The 22,946-nt window shown below is 45.9% G+C and overlaps 1 protein-coding gene across 1 annotated transcript in view; it reads left to right on the top strand.

The window, feature by feature from the left end:
• LOC306761747 (post-GPI attachment to proteins factor 2-like) overlaps window positions 1-22,946 on the top strand; it is a 56,546-nt gene that overhangs the window by 21,130 nt on the left and 12,470 nt on the right. The window contains exons 2-4 of the mRNA XM_079248024.1: window positions 381-549; window positions 16,608-16,857; window positions 16,927-17,033. Of these exons, the coding sequence (XP_079104150.1) occupies window positions 382-549; window positions 16,608-16,857; window positions 16,927-17,033 (525 nt within the window). The 5' untranslated portion in view covers window position 381. The remainder of the gene's footprint in view (window positions 1-380; window positions 550-16,607; window positions 16,858-16,926; window positions 17,034-22,946) is intronic.

Genomic DNA, 22,946 nt, shown 5'->3' on the forward strand with positions numbered 1-22,946 from the left:
ATGATGGTGATTATGTTGATGATGGTGATGATGAGGTTGATGGTGATGATGATTATGATGATCATGATGGTGGTGATGATGATGATGAGGTTGATGGTGATGATATTGATGATGGTGGTGATGATGATGATGATGGTGATGATGATGATGATGGTGATGATGTTGATGATGATGGTGGTGATAATGATGATGATGATGATGTTGATGATGATGATGATGAGGAGGATATACCTGGTTGGAGAGGTGACCTGTCTCGGACATCATTCATGGCGACGCCCTGTCCTGGTTTCTGACCAGCGTGTGGACAGCTGTCTTTCCGATGGCGAGACATGGAGGAGATTTCTTCTTCCCTGTCCTGATGGTGTGTCTGTGTTTCCCAGGATGCTTCTGGGCCCGTACAGCAGCCTTGACCGGGACCGTCCCCTGATCCGGTTGTCTTTCACCAGCTTTGCTGTGGGGACAGTCCTGCTGCCGTTGACTGGTCTCATCGTCTGTCTCTCCATGTCTCTGCTCTACCACTTTGAGGACTCTACCTACACCCACTGCAAGGTGAGTCCAGAGTCCTGGTTCTGGTGTTGGATCATTGTCATTGAAGCAGTACCGTCTTACAGGACCTTCATCATGTTAATGGATTTTAGAACAACTTGCTCACGAGGTTAGGCATGTCGCAATAAGTGAATTAATCGCTCAATAAGAAAAAATGGGGGCAATAAGTTTGCCGCAATCATTTTCATTGTCTTTCTTTTCTCTCTCCAATGTCACATTTGTTTTAAGGCAATATTAACTAAACATGGCAATACAACAAGCTTCCACCTGTACTTAAAACACAACTATCAACTGGAAAAAGAGGCTAGTTCCATCTTGCTGTTTAACCAACAGATAATCTACAACCAGGACAGGGCAAAATGATGTGCACTCAGGTTGGTAAAGTGACGCTGCCCTTTAATATTGTTAAAAAGGCGACATGAAACTTTTCACAGCCAGTATGAATATGCTGAACATTCATGTTAAAAACAACAATTCCACAACTTAACAATAACGTGAAAAATGACATTTTACCATTCCACCTCTGGTCAGGTCCAAACATGTCCTCATATAATACCACAGACGATGTGACTGTGTTACGTGGTGTTTAGAGGCCGTATGTTCCAGGTAACCACGGTGCCAAAACCGCGGGATCTGTTTCAGCAGACTGGGGACTGGATGAGTCTAGTCTGCTAATCCAGCTCAATGTTCTGTAGAAACTAAAGTATGTTGATCTATCAAAGGGCGTACCTGCATTATTATGGAATTACAGTTATTTTAGTTGAAAATAGTCTCAAAATGAGAACAATAATTGCTCAGTGCAATATTATCATCTATCGCAATAATTTCTGAGACAACTAATCGCCTGGCAGAATCTGTTACCGTGACAGGCCTAGATGGAAGCGGAACCAGAAGAGCTCTGCCTCTGAGCGCTGGGTGATCCCAGTCACTGGTAGATAGATGGATGACTGAAGAACCCAGGCAAGCACAGACCAGAGGTAAATCCCACCAGAAGTAATCCGCATGTTGCCTGTTGGGGTAGCAGCAGTTATGTCCGGATTAGCTCCAGCTAACCCGAGTGTTTTGTTCTGTAAATGAGGAGGCATCATTCCAGCGCAAACGAGCTTACGCTCCCAACTTTATTGAATTTTCATTCATTCAAGAGCCCTACATCCTCGTACCTTTACACTTAAATCGACTCAGCAGCAGGTCAGCCACATAGCGCCCTCTGCCGTCAGCCTCCAACACTACATACATGCATCATATCATGACACCCCCCCACACAACGAACTGAACCCATCCTTAAAATAGACATACAACAAAAATATACATTTAAAAATTTCAGTGCCCTTTCAAACAAACCTTTTTTGTTCACAGTACATGCTATTATAAACCCATATCAAAACACAGTTGATTCTTGTACTTCACAGGTTCACAGTTGCAGTCTATCAGGTTTGTAACATTTCGAGTAGATCTTCTTAAAACAGGCAATGCCGAGATGGCCTGTGATTGTCCAGTTTCATTTGGTTTTAGTTCTTTTGGTTTCAATTCAGGCGCTGCGTCTGATGATAATCCAGCATCCTTACTTTGTCCATCTCCACAAATAGTCTCTTGTAAGTGTTCCGTGGTCTTCAGAAGGTTCCGCGGTTTCTCTGGCTCGTCTCTTGCACTTTTCAACTCCCAAATGTCCTTCATGTATCCTCTGCAGAATGTCCATTCTCATGCTACGAGGAATCACAATCCCTCTCAGCAACAATCCATTCACTTCACTTAGCTCTGACCTGATGTGGTAAAACTTTGGACATGACCCACTTGGCCAGCCAGTCTGAATATGAGCCATCACTAACTGAAGTTCTGTATCTTTTACAGTTTCTTCAATTATTTGCTTTGACTTGGACTCAGATACTGGTAGGGACTCAACAATCATGTTTACATGCTAATCCACCTCTAACTCTGGTGCACGTGACAGGGCATATGCTAACACCAAATGTTTGCCAGGTGTGTACACCAAGTCAAAATCATACCTCTGCAATTTCATAATGAGGCGCTGAATTCTGGGAGACATCTCACTCAAACTCTTGTGAATAATCGACACCAGCGGACGGTGATGCGTCTCAACTGTAAAGGTAGGCAGGCCATACACAACAGTGAAATGTTTCCAAACCATATGCTAACCCGAGACATTCCTTCTCGACCTGAGCATACCTCATCTCAGTCTTAGTCATAGCCCTGGAAGCATATGCCACTGGCTTCCAGCTTTCACCATCTGCCTGTAATAAGACAGCACCAAGCCCATCTTTTGATGCATCGGTTGACACCTTTAGTCTCTTGGCTGGATCATAATAGGTTAACACTGGCGCGGCTGTTAGAGTGGTTTTTAAAACGTTCCACTCACGCTCATGTCTGCTTGTCCACCTAAACTCTGTAGAGTCGCATAGCAACTCTCTTAAAGCTGATGTTCTCACCGACAGATTGGGTATGAACTTCCCCACAAAGTTGATCAATCATTCCCATGATTCTCCCTAACCCTAACCCTTTCTTATCTGCGGGACGAGGCATGCTGAGTATAGCTCTAATCTTGTGTTCATCCAACTCAACACCTCTAGCAGACAGCTTATCTCCAAGAAATCTTATTTCTTGCACACCAAACTGGCATTTAGTCAGGTTTAATTTCAGCTCGTTTTCACGTATCCGTTTAAGAATTTTTGTCAGTCTTTCATTATGTTCTTGTAGGGTGGAACCCCATACTACCACATCATCCACATAACAGCGAACCCCCCCCAAGTCCTTCCAACATGTTATCCATTGCACGATGAAAGACTTCAGAAGCTGAGATTATTCCAAAAGGTATCCTCAAAAACCTGTACCTGCCAAAAAGAGTATTAAAGGTACAGTATTTGGAACTCCTTTCATCCAGCCTGATCTGCCAGAAACCCTGAGCAGCATCTAGCTTAGAAAAGTATTTAGCTCCAGCCATCTCACTAGCAATCTCTTCACGTTTAGGAATCTGGTAATGCTCACGCTTGATATTCTTTTTTAAATCTCCAGGGTCCATACATATTCTTAGTTTTTTATTCTCATTCTTTTTGTCCACACACACACCATAGAATTTACCCACTCTGTTGGTTCCTCCACTTTTGTGATAACCTGTAACCGACACATCCTGTCCAGTTCTTTCTTAAGGCGATCCTGGAGTGGTGCCGGGACTCTCCGTGGTGCATGAATCTCTGGTGTTGCATCCTCTTTCAGCTGGATCTTAAATACATATGGTAAACATCCCAATCCTTTGAACACATCCTCATATTGCTTCACAATAGAGTGAACTGTTTCAGTGCCTGGTGACACGCTGATGTGGTAGACTCTTTTTACCAAGTTCAGTCTCTTTGAAGTAGCCCCACTAAGCAGTGATTCCCAGCCTTCAGGTACAATAGTGAACAATACATTGTAAATTTTGTTCTTTTCCATTACTTGGAGTATGCACTACTCTCAATGTTCTTCCCTTTATAGTCTTTTAAACACACTCTTGTGGAGTATTTTGGGCTTCACCTTCATTGCACAGATGTCTGTCCAGCTGATTAAGTTTGTTTGAGCTCCTGCATCAATCCTCATGGCAACTAATGCTCCATTCACTGGGAGGGAGACAATCCAGGAGTCCTCACTTTCTGGGTGCATATGATTTCCTTTTACATGGGGATCTTCTCCACATGACACCATACCCACAAAGAAAGTCTCACTCAGGTCAAGTTCTTCAACCAGTCGTACAGCTTTAGATTTACACTTTGATAGACATTGCTTTGCAAAATGATTTTTACCATTGCATTTTGCACACTTCTTGCCATAGGCAGGACACTGTCTGGGCTCATGTTTACCACCACACCATTTGCAGGAGTACATCACATCATCAGAATTTTGGTTTTGAGCACCATTTCTTTTTGTCTTGGTCTTTTAAACAGCAACCTTTGCACTTAGGGATTGAGCTACCTCAATCTTCCAAAGTTCCAACAGGATCAGGAAATGGTTTTGGACATTTCAGTAGGGGAACTACATGAAGCTTTAAAACACATGCCCAGCAATAAAGCTCCAGGACCAGACGCTTTTCCAGTTGAATATTATAAAGAATCCTGGTCTATACTAGCACCCACTTTTTATAAAATGGTTTCAGAAATTAAGGAAAAAGGCCAAATATCTCAAAACATGAATTTGGCTCATATTACAGTAATACTAAAACCAGGAAAAAAAAAACCTACACTCCCATCTAGTTATCGTCCAATATCACTAATGAACGTAGATCTTTTCTCTTTTTTTTTTGTCTTGGCTAGCATTTAAACAAGCAGAATGATGGTCTGGATGCTGTGTTCTGCTGAGCAAATTTACTTTGCCAAGGGGAGCATTACTGGTATGACGATCCCCTTGATTTTCTAGATTTTTATTTTATTTATTTATTTATTTTGTGTAAATTTTTGAGTTTCTACTGCTGGACCAGACCAGAGAGGATAGGAGCAACAGAAAGATAAGTGGAAAAAGAAAGAAAACACCTCGTAGAGATAGAGGGGAAAAAAAGAGAGATAGAAAGAGAAAGAAGGAAAAAAACAGACATCTGCATAAACATATGCATATACACCCATACACATTTGCCTATATAGACGCATGTACTTACATATTCACACACATAGACACAAACAGGCCAATCTTAGATTCTTATTTTTCCTGCAGAGGACTAGACTATCAAGTGTCAAGAGCACCATAAACTATCAGGTTAAATATTAATGGGAAACAAAGAAAACTAGCTGCTGTTAGTGAATAATCCTGTAGACGACTCAGTTACCGTGTCACATGCAGAACATACAGAGTGGAACGTGTTCAGAGAAGAGAGATCATGCCAATGTGAACCCGCCCACACAAAGGCCAGAAGCAGGCCAGGAGGACCCCGAGACTCAGGTGACCGGTGGCCACCCCCAGGCACAGGATCCAACCACCCCACCCCCGGAGCCAGCTATGGACCCACCCAGTAGGCAGCAGAGGGGAGCCCCGGCCAAAACCCGCCGGCCAAGCCTTCGCCATTGGCCTTGCCCCTCCGCCGCGAGGCAACCCAACCGCTGACCCACCCAAGGGCCCCCCCCCCAGGGCCGGGAACCCAGCAACTCCAGTGGTGAGGCAGGCAAGATCCCCACTCAGGGGCCCACCACCGACCCACAGCCCCCAGAGACCTCCAACCCAACCCCCAGTGCATTGAGGTCACACTCCCCCCCCCCCCCCCCCCCCCCCCCCCCCCCCCCCCCATACTAAGTGATGGAGCTGATCACAGGGGACCAGAGGGAATGAAATTCAGTTGATTGATCCTTTGAGGAGGCAGACATCATTTCCATGCTGATGTAATCTAATAACAGATTTCTAAACTGCTGGATGCACAGATTCTGTTTGCTTTTCCAGTTCACAAGGATAGTTTTCTTTGCAATGCACAGGCTGCTGAGGATTGGTTTTGCTAAATTAAACCCCATGTTATTTTCACTTAAGTGACTCAATAGGCCCAGTTTGGGGTTTGCAGGTATATTACATTTAAACCAGTTTGAAAGACCTTTACATACCTGGAGCCAGAATCTCTGGACAGGTGGACAAGACCAGAAAGCATGGTAGTAGCTGTCAATTGTGTTGTCAGTACAGTGTGAAGAGATGTTTGGTTGTGACAGACCCATCCTGAACATCCTGTGTCCTGTATAATGAGTTCTATGCTAAATTTTAAACTGTATTAGTTGCATGTTTGAATTCTTAGTAATTTTAAATGTGTTTGAACAGATTTGTGACCATTCATTTTGATTAAATAATGCCTATTAATGCCCATTTTGATTGATTAATGCCTATAGTGTATCAGCTTTACCACCCTTAGGCAAATCTGATCATAATCTGGTTTTTCTTCAACCCACATACAAGCCACTCGTTGTAAGGCTGCCGGTTGCCACACGTTCCATTAGGAAATCGACATTGGAGGCCAGTGAAATGCTCAGGGATTGTTTTGGGTGTACTGATTGGACTGTGCTACTAGAGCCTGAGGACTTAGACATGGACATGGACAGGAGGGTGGACATCCTCACTGAATACATAAACTTCTGTAGAGATATGGTGGTACCAGCCAAGACAGTACAGTGTTTCCCTAATAATAAACCCTGGGTCAACACAGACATCAAGCAACTTCTTAACCAGAAAAAGCTTGCATTCAAGGAGAGGAACAGAGAGAGGCTTAGGATGGTCCAGCATGAGCTGAAGGCGAGACTGAGGCAGGGAAGAATGGACTATAAAAGGAGGGTTGAGAGCAAGTTGCAGCAGAATAACATCAGAGAGGTGTGGAAGGGGATGAAGGCCATCACTGGCTATTCTAAGAAGACTGGCCAGGTCATGGATGGAGATGTAGGGAGAGCCAACAACTTCAATCTGTTTTTTAACAGGTTTGATGGTGGTGCCACCTCAACGTCCACTCAGCCACCCATGGGGGCAGCTGGTGCAGCTGCTATGCTGTCTCCAGCAGGGTACTCTTCCCCCGGCACTTCTATCAATAGTCTGTCAAATTCTGAAGCCACAGCTCCACTGTCTGACACTCATGAGCGACAACCGCTGTCCTTCACCGCTGATGAGGTGAGGGCCGAGCTTGGAAGGTTACGGACAGGGAAGGCAGCAGGACCGGATGGAGTGTGTCCAAAACTTCTCAAGGAATGTGCTACTCAGCTAGCAGAACCTCTTCACTGGATTTTCAATGAAAGTCTTTGTGTATGTAAAGTCCCTGTGCGGTGGAAAACATCTTGTCTGGTACCTGTGCCCAAAGTAGGGAGACCAGCTGGACTTAATGACTTCCGGCCGGTGGCCTTAACATCACATATTATGAAGACCGTGGAGCGTCTCGTCTTACGTGCAATGAGAACTGAGGTCACGGCTGCAACAGACCCCCTTCAGTTTGCCTATCAGGAGCATATTGGAGTAGAGGACGCTGTGCTTTACATGTTACACCGGGCCTACACCTACCTGGAGGAACCACGATGCTGCGTTAGACTCCTTTTCTTTGATTTCTCCAGTGCGTTCAACACAATCCAGCCATACATACTACGAGACAAGTTGACGGGGATGGGCGTGGATGATTCCATGACCTGTTGGATTACAGACTACCTGACAGATCGGCCTCAATATGTCAGGCTTGGGAACTGTGTCTCTGAGACCATCAGGAGTAGCACTGGAGCGCCACAGGGGACGGTGCTTGCACCTTTCCTGTTTACCCTCTACACAGCGGACTTTCGGTACAATTCAGAGTCCTGCCACATACAAAAATACTCTGATGATACGGCTATTGTGGCCTGTATCAAGGATGGGCAGGAGTTTGAATACAGGAACTCGGTGAACTCCTTCAGAGACTGGTGTCACAGGTGCTGCTTGCACTTGAATCCAGCAAAGACAAAGGAGGTGATCCTGGATTTCAGAAAGGGGAAGCTTCCCCATCATCCGGTCTCCTTACAGGGGGAGGACATTGAGGTGGTGCACAGTTACAAATATCTGGGCGTTCACATTGATGAACAGCTGGACTGGTGCTGCAATACTGATGCCCTCTACAGGAAGGGACAGAGTCGGCTGTTCTTCCTGCGCTCGCTGAGGTCCTTTGACGTGTGTGTAGACATGTTGGTCATGTTCTATCAATCAGCCAGGTCTCTCTTTTATGCTGCGGTGTGCTGGGGGCACAGCCTTACTGACAGGAACTGCAAGAGGCTGGAGAGACTAGTCAAAAAGGGGGGCTCAGTGCAGGGTAGGAGTCTGGACTCTCTGGGAACAGTAGTGGAGAGACTCACGCTGAATAAACTGAGAACAATAATGGATAACAGCATTGAGATTTAAGAATTCTGCAACCCTGATAGGTAACTGTAAGTTTAGTTGATCAGTGGTGTATTTCTTTCCTATAATAGACTTGAGTTGGTGGTATTCCAATAATTTCTGCTGCTGATTTCATATTGTAAAGTAATTACAGCAAAAAGCAGAAAGGTTCCATTTTCTATTATATGTTCTAACTGCTTTACTCCTTTATTCTTCCACTGAGGGAAGTTTATCATCTTTTTGTTTTGCAGGAAGTCAGGATTGTTCCAGATGGGTGTGAGCTTACATGGAATAAGCGCAGACTTGGTTACTTTCAGGAATTCCCACCAAGCCGTTAAACTGGAGCTGATGTTAATGCTTTGGAAACACTTATATGACTTGACAGTTGAGCTGATGAATGGTAAATCAGAGATGACTAAATCCTCACACAATGCTTGCTCAACATCCAGCCATGGCTCATCCAAAGAACTTGGATTAAGCCACTTGGAGATGCATTGCAGCCTATTACATAAGAAATATTGATTAAAATTTGGCAGGTCCAACCCACCTCTGTCTTTGGTCTGTTGTAAAGTTTTTAGACTAATGCGGGATGGCTTGTTTTTCCAGAGAAATCTGGATATGTGGGAGTGTAGTGATTTAAACCAAGTGGAGGATGGTATGATGGGAATCATTGAGAAAAGGTAATTAACTTTTGGTAAAACCATCATTTTAACGGTGGAAACTCTCCCCATAAGTGATATGGGCAAGCGGTTCCACCTTGAGAGGTCATCCTCTACTGTTTTTATTAGCTGATCATGATTTAACTTTATTAATTCGGTTAGTCTGGGAGAGATTATTATACCTAAATAACTAATATTTCCTGACTGTATAGTGGTGTTAGATATGTTTTTAAAGTCACAGTTAATGGGCATTGCTGTAGTCTTTAACCAGTTAATAGAATAGTCTGATATTGAAGAGAATTTATTAATTAGTGTGATTGTTTGAGAAAGTGTTGTTTGTGAGTTGTTAAGGAAAAGTAAAACGTCATCTGCGTAAAGACTAATTTTATGTTCAATATTTTTAGCTTGAATTCCTTTGATTTCTGGGTTTTGTTTTATGGCAGCTGCCAGGGGTTCGATAAAAATGGCAAAGAGTGATGGAGAAAGTGGGCAGCCCTGTCTGGTGCCTCTCTGGAAGCAGAAGTTTGGAGAGATGCGATCATTAAGGCTGTTCCATCCTCCACGAGAAGCGAGAACTTTTTTCTTGTTCTTGGGGCTCTGAGAAGAAAATGACGTCATTTTGTTCTCGCGGACGTGTTTGAAGACACTTCTCGACACACCGGGCTGGCAGAACTTTTTTCTTGAGGGGCTGCGACAAGTATTCTGTGATTGGTCAGAAACTTGAAGGAGGTGTAACCAGGAAAAGCCGGAAGTCAACATATCCTGTTGACGGAGTCTATTCCCGGTATTTTCAAACATCCACGCGAGGAGAAAAACAATGGACAGCTTCGAGGTACAACTGGCTGAGGCGGTGAGGCAGTATGAGAATTTATACATGTCATTTAAAACATACAAAGATATGCTCATGGCCAGCAACTCATGGAAAGAAATAGCCAAAACTTTGTCAGTCGACAAAAGCATCTGCAGAATGCTTCGCGACAAATTTGCCAAAGCTAAACGCCGAATTCAACAGAGGAAGAGTGGGGACCCCGGTGGAAAACCGTCAGTACCGGCCCTTTATGTGTCTCTGCAGTGGCTGGACATGCACATAAAGCACCGCGAAACTACCACAAACATGAATATTTCACAAGAGGTAAGCACAACTGTTGTCCTATATGCGTACGTTTTCATATTGTTTGCGCATAATGCCAGTCCACGTGCTGCTTTTGCTTGCACGAGCAAACAAATTCTAGTGCTTGTGCGAATATACTTAAGAGTAAAATGTACTAAGAATCACTTTTAGCATGCTATATAAACTTGAATGTTGTACTGACTGCTTATTTTGCAAACAATTAACATAAAAAATTGTTTTTTCAGCAGAGGGAATCAGATCCTGAAGAGGGGCCCTCACACACCCCTTCCTTGCTGAGCCTTGACCTATCTGCTGTTGAGCCCACCTCAGAGCTGTCTGCCCCACACACGCCACAATCATCTGCAACACCAGTATCATCAAGTCCTGTTCCCACCCCTCCCACTTCCTCCATCTCCTACAGTCCCCAGACCCAAACAGAGGAAACGTAACAGCGAGTGCTTTGACTTTCAGACTGCACTTGCTGCACTAGATAACAGAAGGGCAGAGCGTGAAGCAGCACTGGAAGCTGGACGACAGAGGCGGGAAACCATGCTCCAGTTGATGGACCCGTGTGGCAGATATGTCCTGCATGTGGCAGACTTTATGAGGTCGCTGCCACAAGAGCTCCCCGCAGAATTTAAGTGGAAGCTCCAAAACTTAATGCATGAGACAGAGAATAAAATGCTACAGACAGAGATGGACTACACTCAGTTATAAAACAGCTATAGGTTTTTATTAACCACTTATTTTTACCTTTTTGTGAAATGTTACAGTCTGACACTTGTGCAATTCCCATTTTTTATTTTTTATGTTTGGCTTTTTGTTATGAAGATACTATGAATAAATCTTCATGCATTTTTTTCTGTCTCAATCCTCTCCGTCCTGCATTTGGGTCCTCACAGCTCCACAAACCCTGTCAGAGAAATGATGTCTTCAACTTGAAATTATGTCTTTATTCATTTGAAGGTTTTTACATATGCTCACCACATACTGACCAAAGCGAGAATAACCAAGAGGTCATTTTTAAAAGTACAAATTGAATGCCCTTTAGAAATCACAAATTCCAGAAAATGCAGTGAATTTCTCTAAAGAAGAAAAGTAAAAACACTCCCAAAGTCTTTTGGGAATAATCATTCACAGTTACTGCAGAGACCCCCTCATGATGACATCTTCTTGCCATGGGACAAGACCTTGAGGTGTCTGGAAGAACTCACAAAAGTCATTTCTTGTGGTGTGAGCTGCCCTTGATGCTCAGGCTCCAGATAAATTTCCTGGGTCCTGGAGGTTGCTGTCCCCTTCCACCTGTCTCCTTCATTCGCCATGCTGCAGCTCTCCAGAATCAGCAGTTGAGTCTGCAAAGTTTGCAAGGATGTATCTTGCAGCTGGGGCATTAGCAGCATCTATGCAAGCTAGGTAGTTGTGAAGAGCAACACAGGCTTTGACCATATCCCCAACTTTGTCTGGCAAATACTCTTATTGGACGCCCAAATATCCTCCATCTTGCTGCTTGGATGCCAAATGCATTTTCAATCACACGTCTGGCACGAGAGTAGCGGTAATTGAAGATGAGTTCTCTCGCTGTGAGATTCCGAGCTGTACATAGAACAACAAAAAATGCATGGATTTAATTACATTTATTATTTCATACATATTTTGTGGCCTCAACATGTTCCAGCAGTATAGCTACATACCTGAATAGGGACGAGTGAGGTTGACGTGCAGAGGAAATGCAGCATCTCCCACAAACACGTATGGAGTCTTGATCGTTGTGCCAGGGAGATGTGATGGTGGCGGCAAAGGTAGATGCCCGTTCTTGAGTGCAGACCCAAATGAGCTTTGTTCAAACACTCCGCCATCACTTTCCTTGTCGTAGGCCACACTGCCATCACACACTGCCATCAAAACAAAGGAGTGGTGACCTTTATAATTAAAATAGTCACTTTCTGCTTTTGGGGGGGCTTTGATTTTAACATGTTTCCCATCAATAGCCCCGACACAATTGAGAAAGTTCCACAACCTCCAAAAGTCCTGGGCGACATCAACCATCTGTGCTGGCGATGGGAAGGCCACAAAGTCGTCCTTCAAGGCGAGCCAGATCGCTTTGCACACCTCGGAGACAATGGAGCACAGACACAGTTGTAAACCCCATTTTGTAGCTAGCAGCTACGCTGCTCTGTGTGCTACCAGAGGCTAATATTCGGAGTGTGACTGCTAATCCCTCCTGAATACCGATCGGCATGCTGTGTGTGGTAGCGTGCTGAATGAACGGCGTGATCCGGTAGACAAGCTTGTCAAAACGACTGGCCGACATTCGGAAATATGAGAAGTATCTCATCGTCCATGGCCCGCATCTGTTGAACCAGAACGTTGTACTCGCCCTGCTCAACCCTGGTTGTATTCAGCGGTCTAACACACCATCTACGTTTAGCCTTTTTTTTTCATCTCGGCTATCGACAATAATAACAACAAATCTTCCGCCTGGATCACATTGTTTTCCTCTTCATTTTCCTCCTCTATCAGCTCAAAAAGTGCCAAGGCTGCCATGGTGTTACCGTGTTGTTTATAGGCCCCGTTGTGTGTTTGTTGTTGCTCTTCTTCGGCTGACCAAAGACGACACATCAATTGTGTGCTGCCACCTATCGATCAGTTTATTCAGCATGACGGATGCTGGAGTGGGTGGGCCGTATGAAGACTTCGGCAGGGTGACTTCTTGTGGAGCATGAATGCCATGCCGAACAAGAACTTTATTCTTGTTCTTGCGACCTCAAGAACAAGAACTCAGTTCTCGCTTCTCGTGGAGTATGTAACAGGCTTTAGTCTTTACACATGCATTTGGGTCTGCTGTATAAAATTTTAATCCACTCAATAAATGATGGCCTGAACCCAAATTTGTTGAGAGTTGTAAATAAGAATTTCCAGTTTACACGGTCAAATGCTTTTTCTGCATCTAAAGAAATAACTGTGGACTTCAGATTGTGTAGCGTTGAATAATCTATTATGTTAATTAATCTGCGCATGTTAGTGTAGGAATGTCTACCTTTTATAAAGCCTGTTTGATCAGCGTGAATAATGGAAGGGGTTATTTTTTCTATCCTTCTGGCTAGAGCTTTGCTGATTATTTTGAGATCTACATTTATTAATGAAATTGAACGATAACTGGATGGAAATGCAGGGTCCTTTCCTGGTTTTAATAGTACTGTAATATTAGCTAAATTCATATTCGGGGGTATTCTTTGTTTTTCCTTTATTTCTAATACCATGCTGTAAAAGGTTGGAGCCAGTGTTGTCCAGAATTCTTTGTAGAATTCAGCTGGATAACCATCTGGGCCTGGTGACCCTACCAGGGGCATAAAGCCCCAGACAACATAGCTGCTAGGATCTTCGGGACACACAAACCCCTCCACCACGATAAGGTGGCGGCTTAGGGAGGTTAAACCCTCAGGGGAATTTTCTTTATTATTCTTTGTTTGCATTAATCTCATTGTTATACCCTAAAAAACTTCAATAAAAGGGGTAAGAGTTAAGATATATCCTTAACCTCCCAACAAAAACTTAGCTTCTTCATTCTTCCAGTTTAAGGACAAGAAAGCGGGAAGGAGTCCTCAAACTCTTCAGGTAAGCCCCTTTACCCAGACGCCAGCAGAGGCAGAAGGTCTGGAACTATTATGCTGTTCTTATAACCCCCCCCCCCCCCCCCCCCCCCAAACGAGTAAGAGATAGGCTTCGGCAGTATTCTCTGAAGGGTTTTTTATGAAAATAATTCTAGTAAGAAATTAGCTTCAGTAACAGTTCCTCACTAGGGTCTAGTAATATTATATAAAATAACTGGTGGGAAACTAACGTCAGCAACAGTTTCTTATTGGATATTAAAAACAATTCAAAGAACTAATCCTAGGGATAGTTCTAGAGAGTTCAAACCTCATAACCAGATTCTCACTCGTTATAAAATATATTAAAAGAGAAACCCCTTGAACTGAGTCTCACCGGTCGAAGAAAAGATCAGAGAGGAACTGGAGAGGGAATTATTGTTTTGCAGTTACGTTTCCTTAGAGGGATCAACAATTGTGGGTTTGTGCGTTCCCGGGAGTGGTTCTGTGTGTGTGTGGGTGGCAGGGGTGTGTATATGGGGGAGAGTGGTGATGCATGTGTATGGAGGGTGGGTGTGTGGGAGAGTGATGGTGTGTGGGGGGGGAGGTGGGATGTTGCTTGGGTGTGTGTGTGTGTGTGTGAGGGAGTGTGGTGGTGGTGTATATGGGGGGGGGGGGCAGGGGTGTATGTATTGGGGAGTGAGGGGTGTATGTATGTGGCGGGTTGGTAGTGCATGTCCATAGGTGGGTTGAGATGCGGTGGATTGGGGGGTGGGATGGAGATGGAGGATGTGGTGGGGTGGGGGGTAGGTGGGTGTTTTGGGTGGGAGAGGTTTGGATGTGATGCGGGGGTCAGGAGGATGGTTTTGAGGGTGGGCTGAATGTGTGTGTGGGTGGACCTGTATGTGTTGGGAAGTGTGTGTTTGTGTTGAGACAATGGCGTGTGTGTGTGAGTGTTGATGTGTGGACAAGGGGGGACTTCATGTCCCCAGGTGGGGGTGTCCTCTGTGAGTGAGGGGTCTTCCCCCCGGGAGTGGGGTGCATGCCTAGTGCCGCTGGCGGCTCAGTTTCCTCCAGACTTAAATCCCTCGACCCCTCTTCCTCCCCGCCCCCCATCACACACAGGCAGGGTATTGGGAGGTGTGCACGTGGCGCTGGGTGGTGAGAAAGGCCATCAAGGTGGTCTTGATCGCTGCACCCAGCCTCGGCCTCGTGGATCAGGGTTGGGGATGTAGGTGGATGGGGGGTGATGGGGTGGGGATGTGTGCAGATGGGTGGGTGTGATTGGGTGTGCCTGTGTTGGAGGGGTGTGGATGAAGGGAGTGGGTGTGTGTGTGTGTGTGTGTGTGGGGGGGGGGGGGTGCATATTTGGGTGTGCGAGTGAGGGTGGAGTATGGAGGGGGGGTTGTGGGTGGGGGTTGGGAGGGAAGTGCATGTTGGGGGTAGGTCTGGCCGATGAATCATATTTTAATCTCAGTACGATCTGGGTTTCCATCGATGATAAAAATAAAAGGGTGTGATTATTTTTCTCTCTGCAGTTTCCTCTCCTGCTGTCTTCAGCTGCTAATCGAGCGTCTCTGGCGTTGCAGCGCTGTGCTGTAAACTCCTCCCACAGCCGCTTTGCTTTCATTCAGACACTGTTGCCAACTTGGAGACTTTCTCGCTAAATCTGGAGACTTTTTTTTGTTAAAAGCGACAAATCTAGCAGCTTTTACTGGAGTTATTAGAGACTTTTCTGGTGTTTTGGCGACTGACTTGAAGGCACATATTGTTCTGCAGTTACTGTAAGGAAGGAGCAGCGGGAGCCTCTCCCGTCCTAAAGCACTCCCAGGCGGCCAGTCTCAGTCGGCTCCGGCTGCAGGTCCATGTAGAATAACTGCAGTAGGTTGTGGAAGTTCACCTAAACATAGTTTATACCATTGTCAGTGACAACTGGCTGCATTATTTTCCTATACATAGTTCGGCCAGTTAAACACTGTAATATCCCTCCGTTACGGGGCGTTACCATAGCAACGCGTTAACCAGCTGGTTCAGATCAGCCGTCTTTTAACAGGTGGATGAGAGAAACGCGCTGCAGCCTGACAGCGGTTGTTTGGTATAAAACGTACATCCAGGCCAACGTAAAATAGTTCCTATATAAGCGGTAAAAGCAGATTAAACAACTCGGAACCGTACATTAGACGGTTATCGGATGACAGTTGGTTATAATATGACGTTATGACAGCATCGCTGTCACACGGACTGTTACAGGAAGTCATTCCTGCCCACCTCAATAAGACTGTTCAATGCCTCTTCCTTGTGTCTTAGATAGGGGGATCCCGGCCCTCCACCGGTGTGGGCTGAGCCGTCTGCCTGTGGGGGCGGGGGCTGCTTTCGGGCTCTTGGGGCCCTGGGGCCCGCGCTCTGTCTGCCCTGGGCAGCCGGTGTCCGGTGGGGTCGGCCGGCCTGGGCCTGCTGGGGCATGTTTCCCCTGACTGCGGGGGTCTCTGGTTGGGGACCTCCTTCGCCACCTCCTAGGCAGATGCATGGCTGGCTCCGGAGTGGGGTGGTTGGGGTCTGTGCCTGGTACACTCAACAGTTTTTTTTTACTCATCAGAGGCGTCTTTGAGCCGGACTTATGGATGTTCATTTGGACACTGCAAATCACACAAGTCTTCAGGACTTAGCTGACAGTTAAGCGTGTGGACAGATAACGTGTCTGTGGCGCACATTACTGCCTGAGGACAGGAGTTCTCCTTGCTGTTATTTGGTGATCAGCCAGTGATCATAGATAAATATTTCTGGATCTGAACTTCAGATTCTTCTGGAAGGTCAATTAAAAACTCTTCATACACCTGATCATTAAACATTAATCAGCTTTTGTCTCCACCCTCGTTCTAGGTGTCCAACTACCTGCCATCCATCAGTGCCGCCATCAGCCGAGCCCCAGAACGCTACATCTGGCGCAGCTGCATCGGGCTCCACTCGGCGCCACGCTTCCTGATGGCCGCTGCCTACTTCTCCTTCTACCGCGTCCGATTGGCCGGCCAGCTGCCAGATCTGCTGCTGAGCGGTCTGGTTCTGGTTTGTGGTCTTGCTGAGAACTCGGGCCTGCTGCTGCTCACATACGTGTCCTCGACGGAAACCTATAGTAAGTTGTTCCGACCTGGTCCAGATCGAACCAGAATTTCCTGTTTTTAAGTGGTTTTTGTTTCTACAGGTCTTCATAAAAACGGCTTCATCGTCTTTATAAGCAGCTCGCTGCTGCACATGCTCGGTAGCTGCAGACTATGGTACATCATCAGGAGACACTATATCAGCCCAGAGGTAGGTGCTCTGGGATATGGTCCAGGTACAGTCTGGTCTGAGTTCTGTCACAGATACACGGTCCTGTTTTAGTGAAATTGTTTGCTCAATCTGAGTTGCAGCGAACATTGAATCAATCCCAATAATTGGCAGGTGAGAGGCAGGTACACCATGACAAGGTCACCATAATGGGTCACAACGAAGCGGCAACCTCCGGCGGTTAAAAGTGAAGCCGATGCGGAAGTGCATAAAACTGCAGTTCCCCTTTCATCCACTAGGGGCTGCAAAACAGAGCAAATCCCCATAGACTCCCATGTTAAAAAGACCAACTTTACAGCAGGAATAAACATGTTTACAGCAGGAATAAACATGATTACAGCAGGAATAAACATGATTACAGCAGGAATAAATACATTTACAGCAGAAATACGTATAATATAATAGCTTCAATGCGTACAACCTTGGATAATGTTGCCCCCCTAAAGAAGAAGAAATTAGGTAAGATTATGAAGGCTCCCTGGTTTAATTCCCAGCTTCGAGCTCTAAAACAGGCATCAAGGCGTTTGGAAAACAGATGGCGTTCATCAGGACTAGAGGAGTCTCACTTAACCTGGAAAGAAAGTTTAATCGTATACAAAAAAGCCTTACGTACGGCAAGAACAGCTTATTATTCATCATTGATAAAGAAAAACAAAAACAACCCTCGGTTTCTTTTCAGCACTGTAGCCAGGCTTACTAGGAGCCGGAGCACTGTGGAGCCATGTATTCCTTTCTCACTTAGCTGTGATGATTTCATGTATTTTTTCAGGAATAAAATTGACATTATTAGAGATCAAATTCACAATACTCTTCCTTCTACCTATAATGTTGAGCCTGTTGTGGTCTCCGAAGCATCCTTAGAACCAGGACCTGACTTGTGTCTAAATAGTTTCTGTCCTGTCCAACCCTCTGAATTAACTAAAATAATAGCTTCATCTAAACCATCCACCTGTATCTTAGACCCTCTCCCAACGAGCCTCTTTAAGGACATTTTCCCTTTAATTAATACATCACTACTAAATCTTATCAATATGTCTTTAGTGACAGGATATGTACCACAATCATTTAAAACTGCTGTAATCAAGCCTTTACTTAAAAAGCAATCTCTGGATCCAGAGGTGATAGCAAATTATAGACCTATATCTAACCTCCCGTTTATGTCCAAAATTCTGGAGAAAATAGTTTCCGCTCAGCTACATGCCCACCTGAGCAGAAATAATTTATGCGAGGAGTTTCAGTCAGGATTTAGAGCTCATCATAGCACTGAGACAGCATTGGTGAAAGTTACTAATGACCTTCTTATGGCCTCAGACAAAGGACTTGTGTCCGTACTTATCTTGCTTGATCTTAGTGCTGCATTTGATACAGTCGATCATAACATTCTGTTACAGAGACTAGAACAGGTGATTGGAATTACAGGTACAGCGTTAAGCTGGTTTAAATCATATTTATCTGATAGACTTCAGTTTGTTCATGTAAATGACAAGTCCTCCTCACAAACTACAGTAAGTCATGGAGTTCATCAAGGTTCTGTACTTGGACCAATACTCTTCACGCTATATATGCTCCCTTCAGGCAAAATTATTAGACAGCATGGAATAAACTTTCATTGTTATGCAGATGATACTCAGATATACTTATCCTTTAAACCAGATGAAACAAATCAGCCCAATAGGCTACAAAATTGTCTCATAGACATAAAGACTTGGATGTCTAGAAATTTTCTCCTCTTAAACTCAGATAAGACTGAAGTAATTCTCGTTGGATCTGAAAAACTCAGAGCTAAATTTTCCAGTTTTGTAATGAACCTGGATGGCATTACTTTAGCTTCCAGTGCTACAGTGAGAAACCTTGGAGTAATATTTGACCCTGACCTGTCCTTTGGCCCACATATTAAGCAGGTTACTAAAACAGCCTTCTTTCATTTACGTAATATAGCCAAAATTAGGGACATTCTGTCTCAGAGTGATGCAGAAAAACTGGTTCACGCTTTTGTTACTTCGAGACTAGATTACTGTAACTCTCTATTACTGGGCTGTCCTAAATATGCCCTGAAAAGCCTTCAGCTGATCCAGAATTCTGCAGCCAGAGTCCTGACCAGAACCAGCATGAGAGATCATATTTCTCCAGTTTTAGCCTCTCTTCATTGGCTGCCTGTTGAATCTAGAATAGAATTTAAAATCCTTCTCCTTACATATAAAGCCCTCCACAACCAGGCACCACTATATATCAAAGACCTCATTGTTCCTTATATACCAAGCAGAGTACTTCGTTCGCAGACTGCAGGCTTACTTGTGGTTCCTAGAGTCTCAGAGAGCCGAGCCAAGTTTTTGTGTTTTAATTCTTACTGCTGGAGAGTTGTCGGAATGGGGTTTTGGGTGGGTGGCGGCAGGTGGGAAGCTGCAGAAAAGCGTGTAGGACTACAATTCTGCCTCCTGGTCCCAACCCTGAGTTGTCAATTTAGCTGACTAATAAAAGAGTCCACATTGCTAGATAAGAGAGCGGCTCCATCCAACGTGGGATGGATGCCATCTCTCCTAATAAGACCAGGCTTTCCCCAAAAAGCGCTCCAATTATCTATAAAACCCACGTTGTTATCGGGACACCACCTAGACAACCAGCGGTTGAAAGATGACATGCGGCTAAACATGTCATCGCTGATTAAATTTGGCAAGGGACCAGAGAAAACTACGGAGTCCGACATGCTCTTGGCAAAGTTACACACCGAAGCAACATTAATTTTAGTGACCTCCGATTGGCGTAACCGGGTGTCGTTACCGCCGACGTGAATTACAATCTTACGGTATTTACGTTTAGCCTTAGCCAGCAGTTTCAGATACGATTCAACGTCGCCCGCTCTGGCCCCAGGAATGCATTTGACTATGGTCCCCGGTGTCTCTAGAGCCACGTTTCTGACTATGGAACTACCTATAATCAGGGTTTCTGCCTCAGCGGGTGTGTCGCCGAGCGGGGACAATCTGTTAGAAACGTGAACAGGTCGGTGGTGGCCAGTGGGTTTTGGATTGGGGCTACGCTTCCGCCTGACCGTCGTCCAGCCCGCCTCGGCTCCCGGCTGCGCGGGAACTGCTGAGGGACCGCTAGGTGGGCTAGCTGCCCTGGCTGGTAGCTCCGCACTGGCTAATGGGGGCTTGCTGACTAACTGCTTCCCTAACTGAGTGCGGAGCTGGGCTTCTAACTCACAGAGCCTCGCCTCCAAAGCTGCCAAGCTGCTACACTTAATACACCTACCGTTATCACTAAAGGAGGCGGAGGAGTAGCTAAACATCAGACACACCGAGCAAGAAAAGGCAGGGGACCGGGGTGTGGGAAGAGAGCTAGCAGCCATGCTAAAACCGAGTGCTTGAGCTGTTTAAGTCAGTAAACAGAAAGCCAAAGATCCCAAAAATAAATGCAATATATTGAACAGTGGTGCTTGCTCAGGATGGGAGATTGAGTTGGACCTCCAACTTGGTTTCCTTATATAGGCTGTTATGAATTGGCCTTCATTATGTTTTCCCCTCTGTCTGGAAAGCGTCTTGAGATGGCATTGCCGTGATTTGACGCTATATAAATAAAGTTGAATTGAATTGAGAGGACAGATCCAGAGATGCTGAGCTCAGAGAGTGGAGAGTAGAATCTGATGGTTCACTGTGACAAAAGCAGCAGACAGGTCCAGAAGTATCAGGACCAGGACTGACCAGTGGATCTGGTCCAGCAGGACCAGGACTGAGGACTCACCAGTAGATCTGGTCCAGCAGGACCAGGACTGAGGACTGACCAGTGGATCTGGTCCAGCAGGACCAGGACTGACCGGTGGATCTGGTCCAGCAGGACCAGGACTGACCAGTGGATCTGGTGGTAGGGAACCAGTAGCAGACAGGAGAGCAGTTCCAGTGGAGTGAAGCCAGACTGATGTGGATCTAACTGGTTTCTATCATGGAGGAACTGGGAGACTGAAGACGACCCGCTCCAGTAGTGTGGACATGAACGGCACCAGTGGGACCAGCCGGTAGTTTCCAACCTGGACTGGGTTGAGTGTGGGTTTCTTCAGCAGCGGGGTGACCCGAGCTTGCTGGAAGACAGAGGGAAAGACAGCGGATTCCAGAGAGGAGATGATAATATGGGTCACTGCAGATTGATTGGAGGTAAAATGCTCTGCAGGATGTCGGTAGGGACCGGATCCAGAGGACAGCTAGTGGCTTTAGAGTTGACTGAAGTTTAGAGACTTGGTCCTCATTCAGAGGGCAGAAAGAGCAAAGTGTGGCACCACTAGCTGGATGTGGTGGACTGAGCTGGTCAGGCTCAGAGAAGTGATTCCTGATGGTAGCAACCTTTTCAGTAAAACAGGAAGCCAACATGTCTGCAGTCAGCGTGGCGGGAGGCTGAGCAGCTGCTGGAGAAAGAAGACAGTTAAAGGCCATGAACAGCTGCCGTGTGTTGGGAGCTTTGTGGATCTGCTTCTGATAGAAGTCTATGTTGGCAGCCGTCAGGCTGGATGTGAAGACTGAGAGGTTCTGCTGGGACTCTGACAAGTCAGGGACTTCTTTTCTTTCTGCTGGCCTGAGACCTGCTCTGTGACGTCTCAGTGAGCCATGGACTGGGAGGGTTTAGTCTGGCTGCTTTAGACAGCAGAGGACAGAGTTTGTCCAGAGAGGAGGCCAGAGAGGAGCAGAGTGTTTCTGGAGCCTCATTAACAGACAGGAAGGAGGAGTCTGAATCAGAGGGGAGAGTTAACCTCATCAGACAGCTGTGCAGGACTTAGAGATCTCAGGTTTCTGCGGTAGGAAACCGTCCTCGGAGCCTTTTTAGCGCCATGAGAGAGAAGGGCTGAGAATGTGACCAGGAGGTGGTCTGAGAGGTGCAGCGGAGTGACAGACACTAGACTGTGGACCAGTTCCTAGTCAGGACCAGATCCATAGTGCTGCCGGCTTTGTGTGTTGGAGGAGTCTGGACCAGTCTGAGAGAGAAGGAGGTGTTGAGGTTCATAAAGTCATTGGCCTGAGTTTTACCAGTGTGAATATTTAAGTCTCCACGACAACCAGCGGTGTGACATCATCAGGTATGTCAGAGAGTAGCATGAATGGTCGCAAGATCTGGTCACATGACTTGCGATCAGCGCACAGCTGCGCACACAGAGAGAAACGTCTACTGCGCTTTAAGTAGTTGCACAAAGGCTTCAGGCTCGACAGAACCCGACGGTGCACAAAGTTTATACCCAAAGAGGAACAGCACGTCAGTTGTGTGGAACTTTTTGGGTTTAAAAAAGAAGATGCTGCGCAACATCAGGTATTATGCAGAACCTGCCTCGCTACTGCTGCTACCTCACCAGGTAACACTACAAACCTTTATCAGCACTTAAAATAACATCACAATTGGCAGACTGGGGTGGTGGTCCCCCTTTTTAAGAAGGAGGACCAGAGGGGGTGTTCCAATTACAGGGGAATCACACTCCTCAGCCTCCCTGGTAAGGTCTATTCAGGGCTCCTGGAGAGGAGGGTCCGCCGGATAGTCGAATCTTGGATTGAGGAGGAGCAGTGTGGTTTTCGTCCTGGTCGCGGAACAGTGGACCAGCTCTATACCCTCTTTGGGGTCCTGGAGGGGGCATGGGAGTTTGCCCAACCAGTCTACATGTGCTTTGTGGACCTGGAGAAGGCATTCGACCGTGTCCCCCGGGGGCTCCTGTGGGGGGTACTCCAGGAGTATGGGGTACCGGACCCCCTTGTACGAGCGGTCCCTGTACGACAGGTGTCAGAGCTTGGTCCACATTGTCGGTAGTAAGTCGGTGTCGTGGAATTTATCCGATGAGAAATAAATCTATAAATCAACTGTTTTCTGTTCAATTTATTGGGCATGTACAGATGTTGCGGGCGAGAGGTCTCGAGAGCTCTGCCCCTG

Source organism: Telmatherina bonti, assembly GCF_933228915.1.
Source record: "Telmatherina bonti genome assembly, chromosome: 10".
In the NCBI taxonomy this organism is placed as follows: domain Eukaryota; kingdom Metazoa; phylum Chordata; class Actinopteri; order Atheriniformes; family Telmatherinidae; genus Telmatherina; species Telmatherina bonti.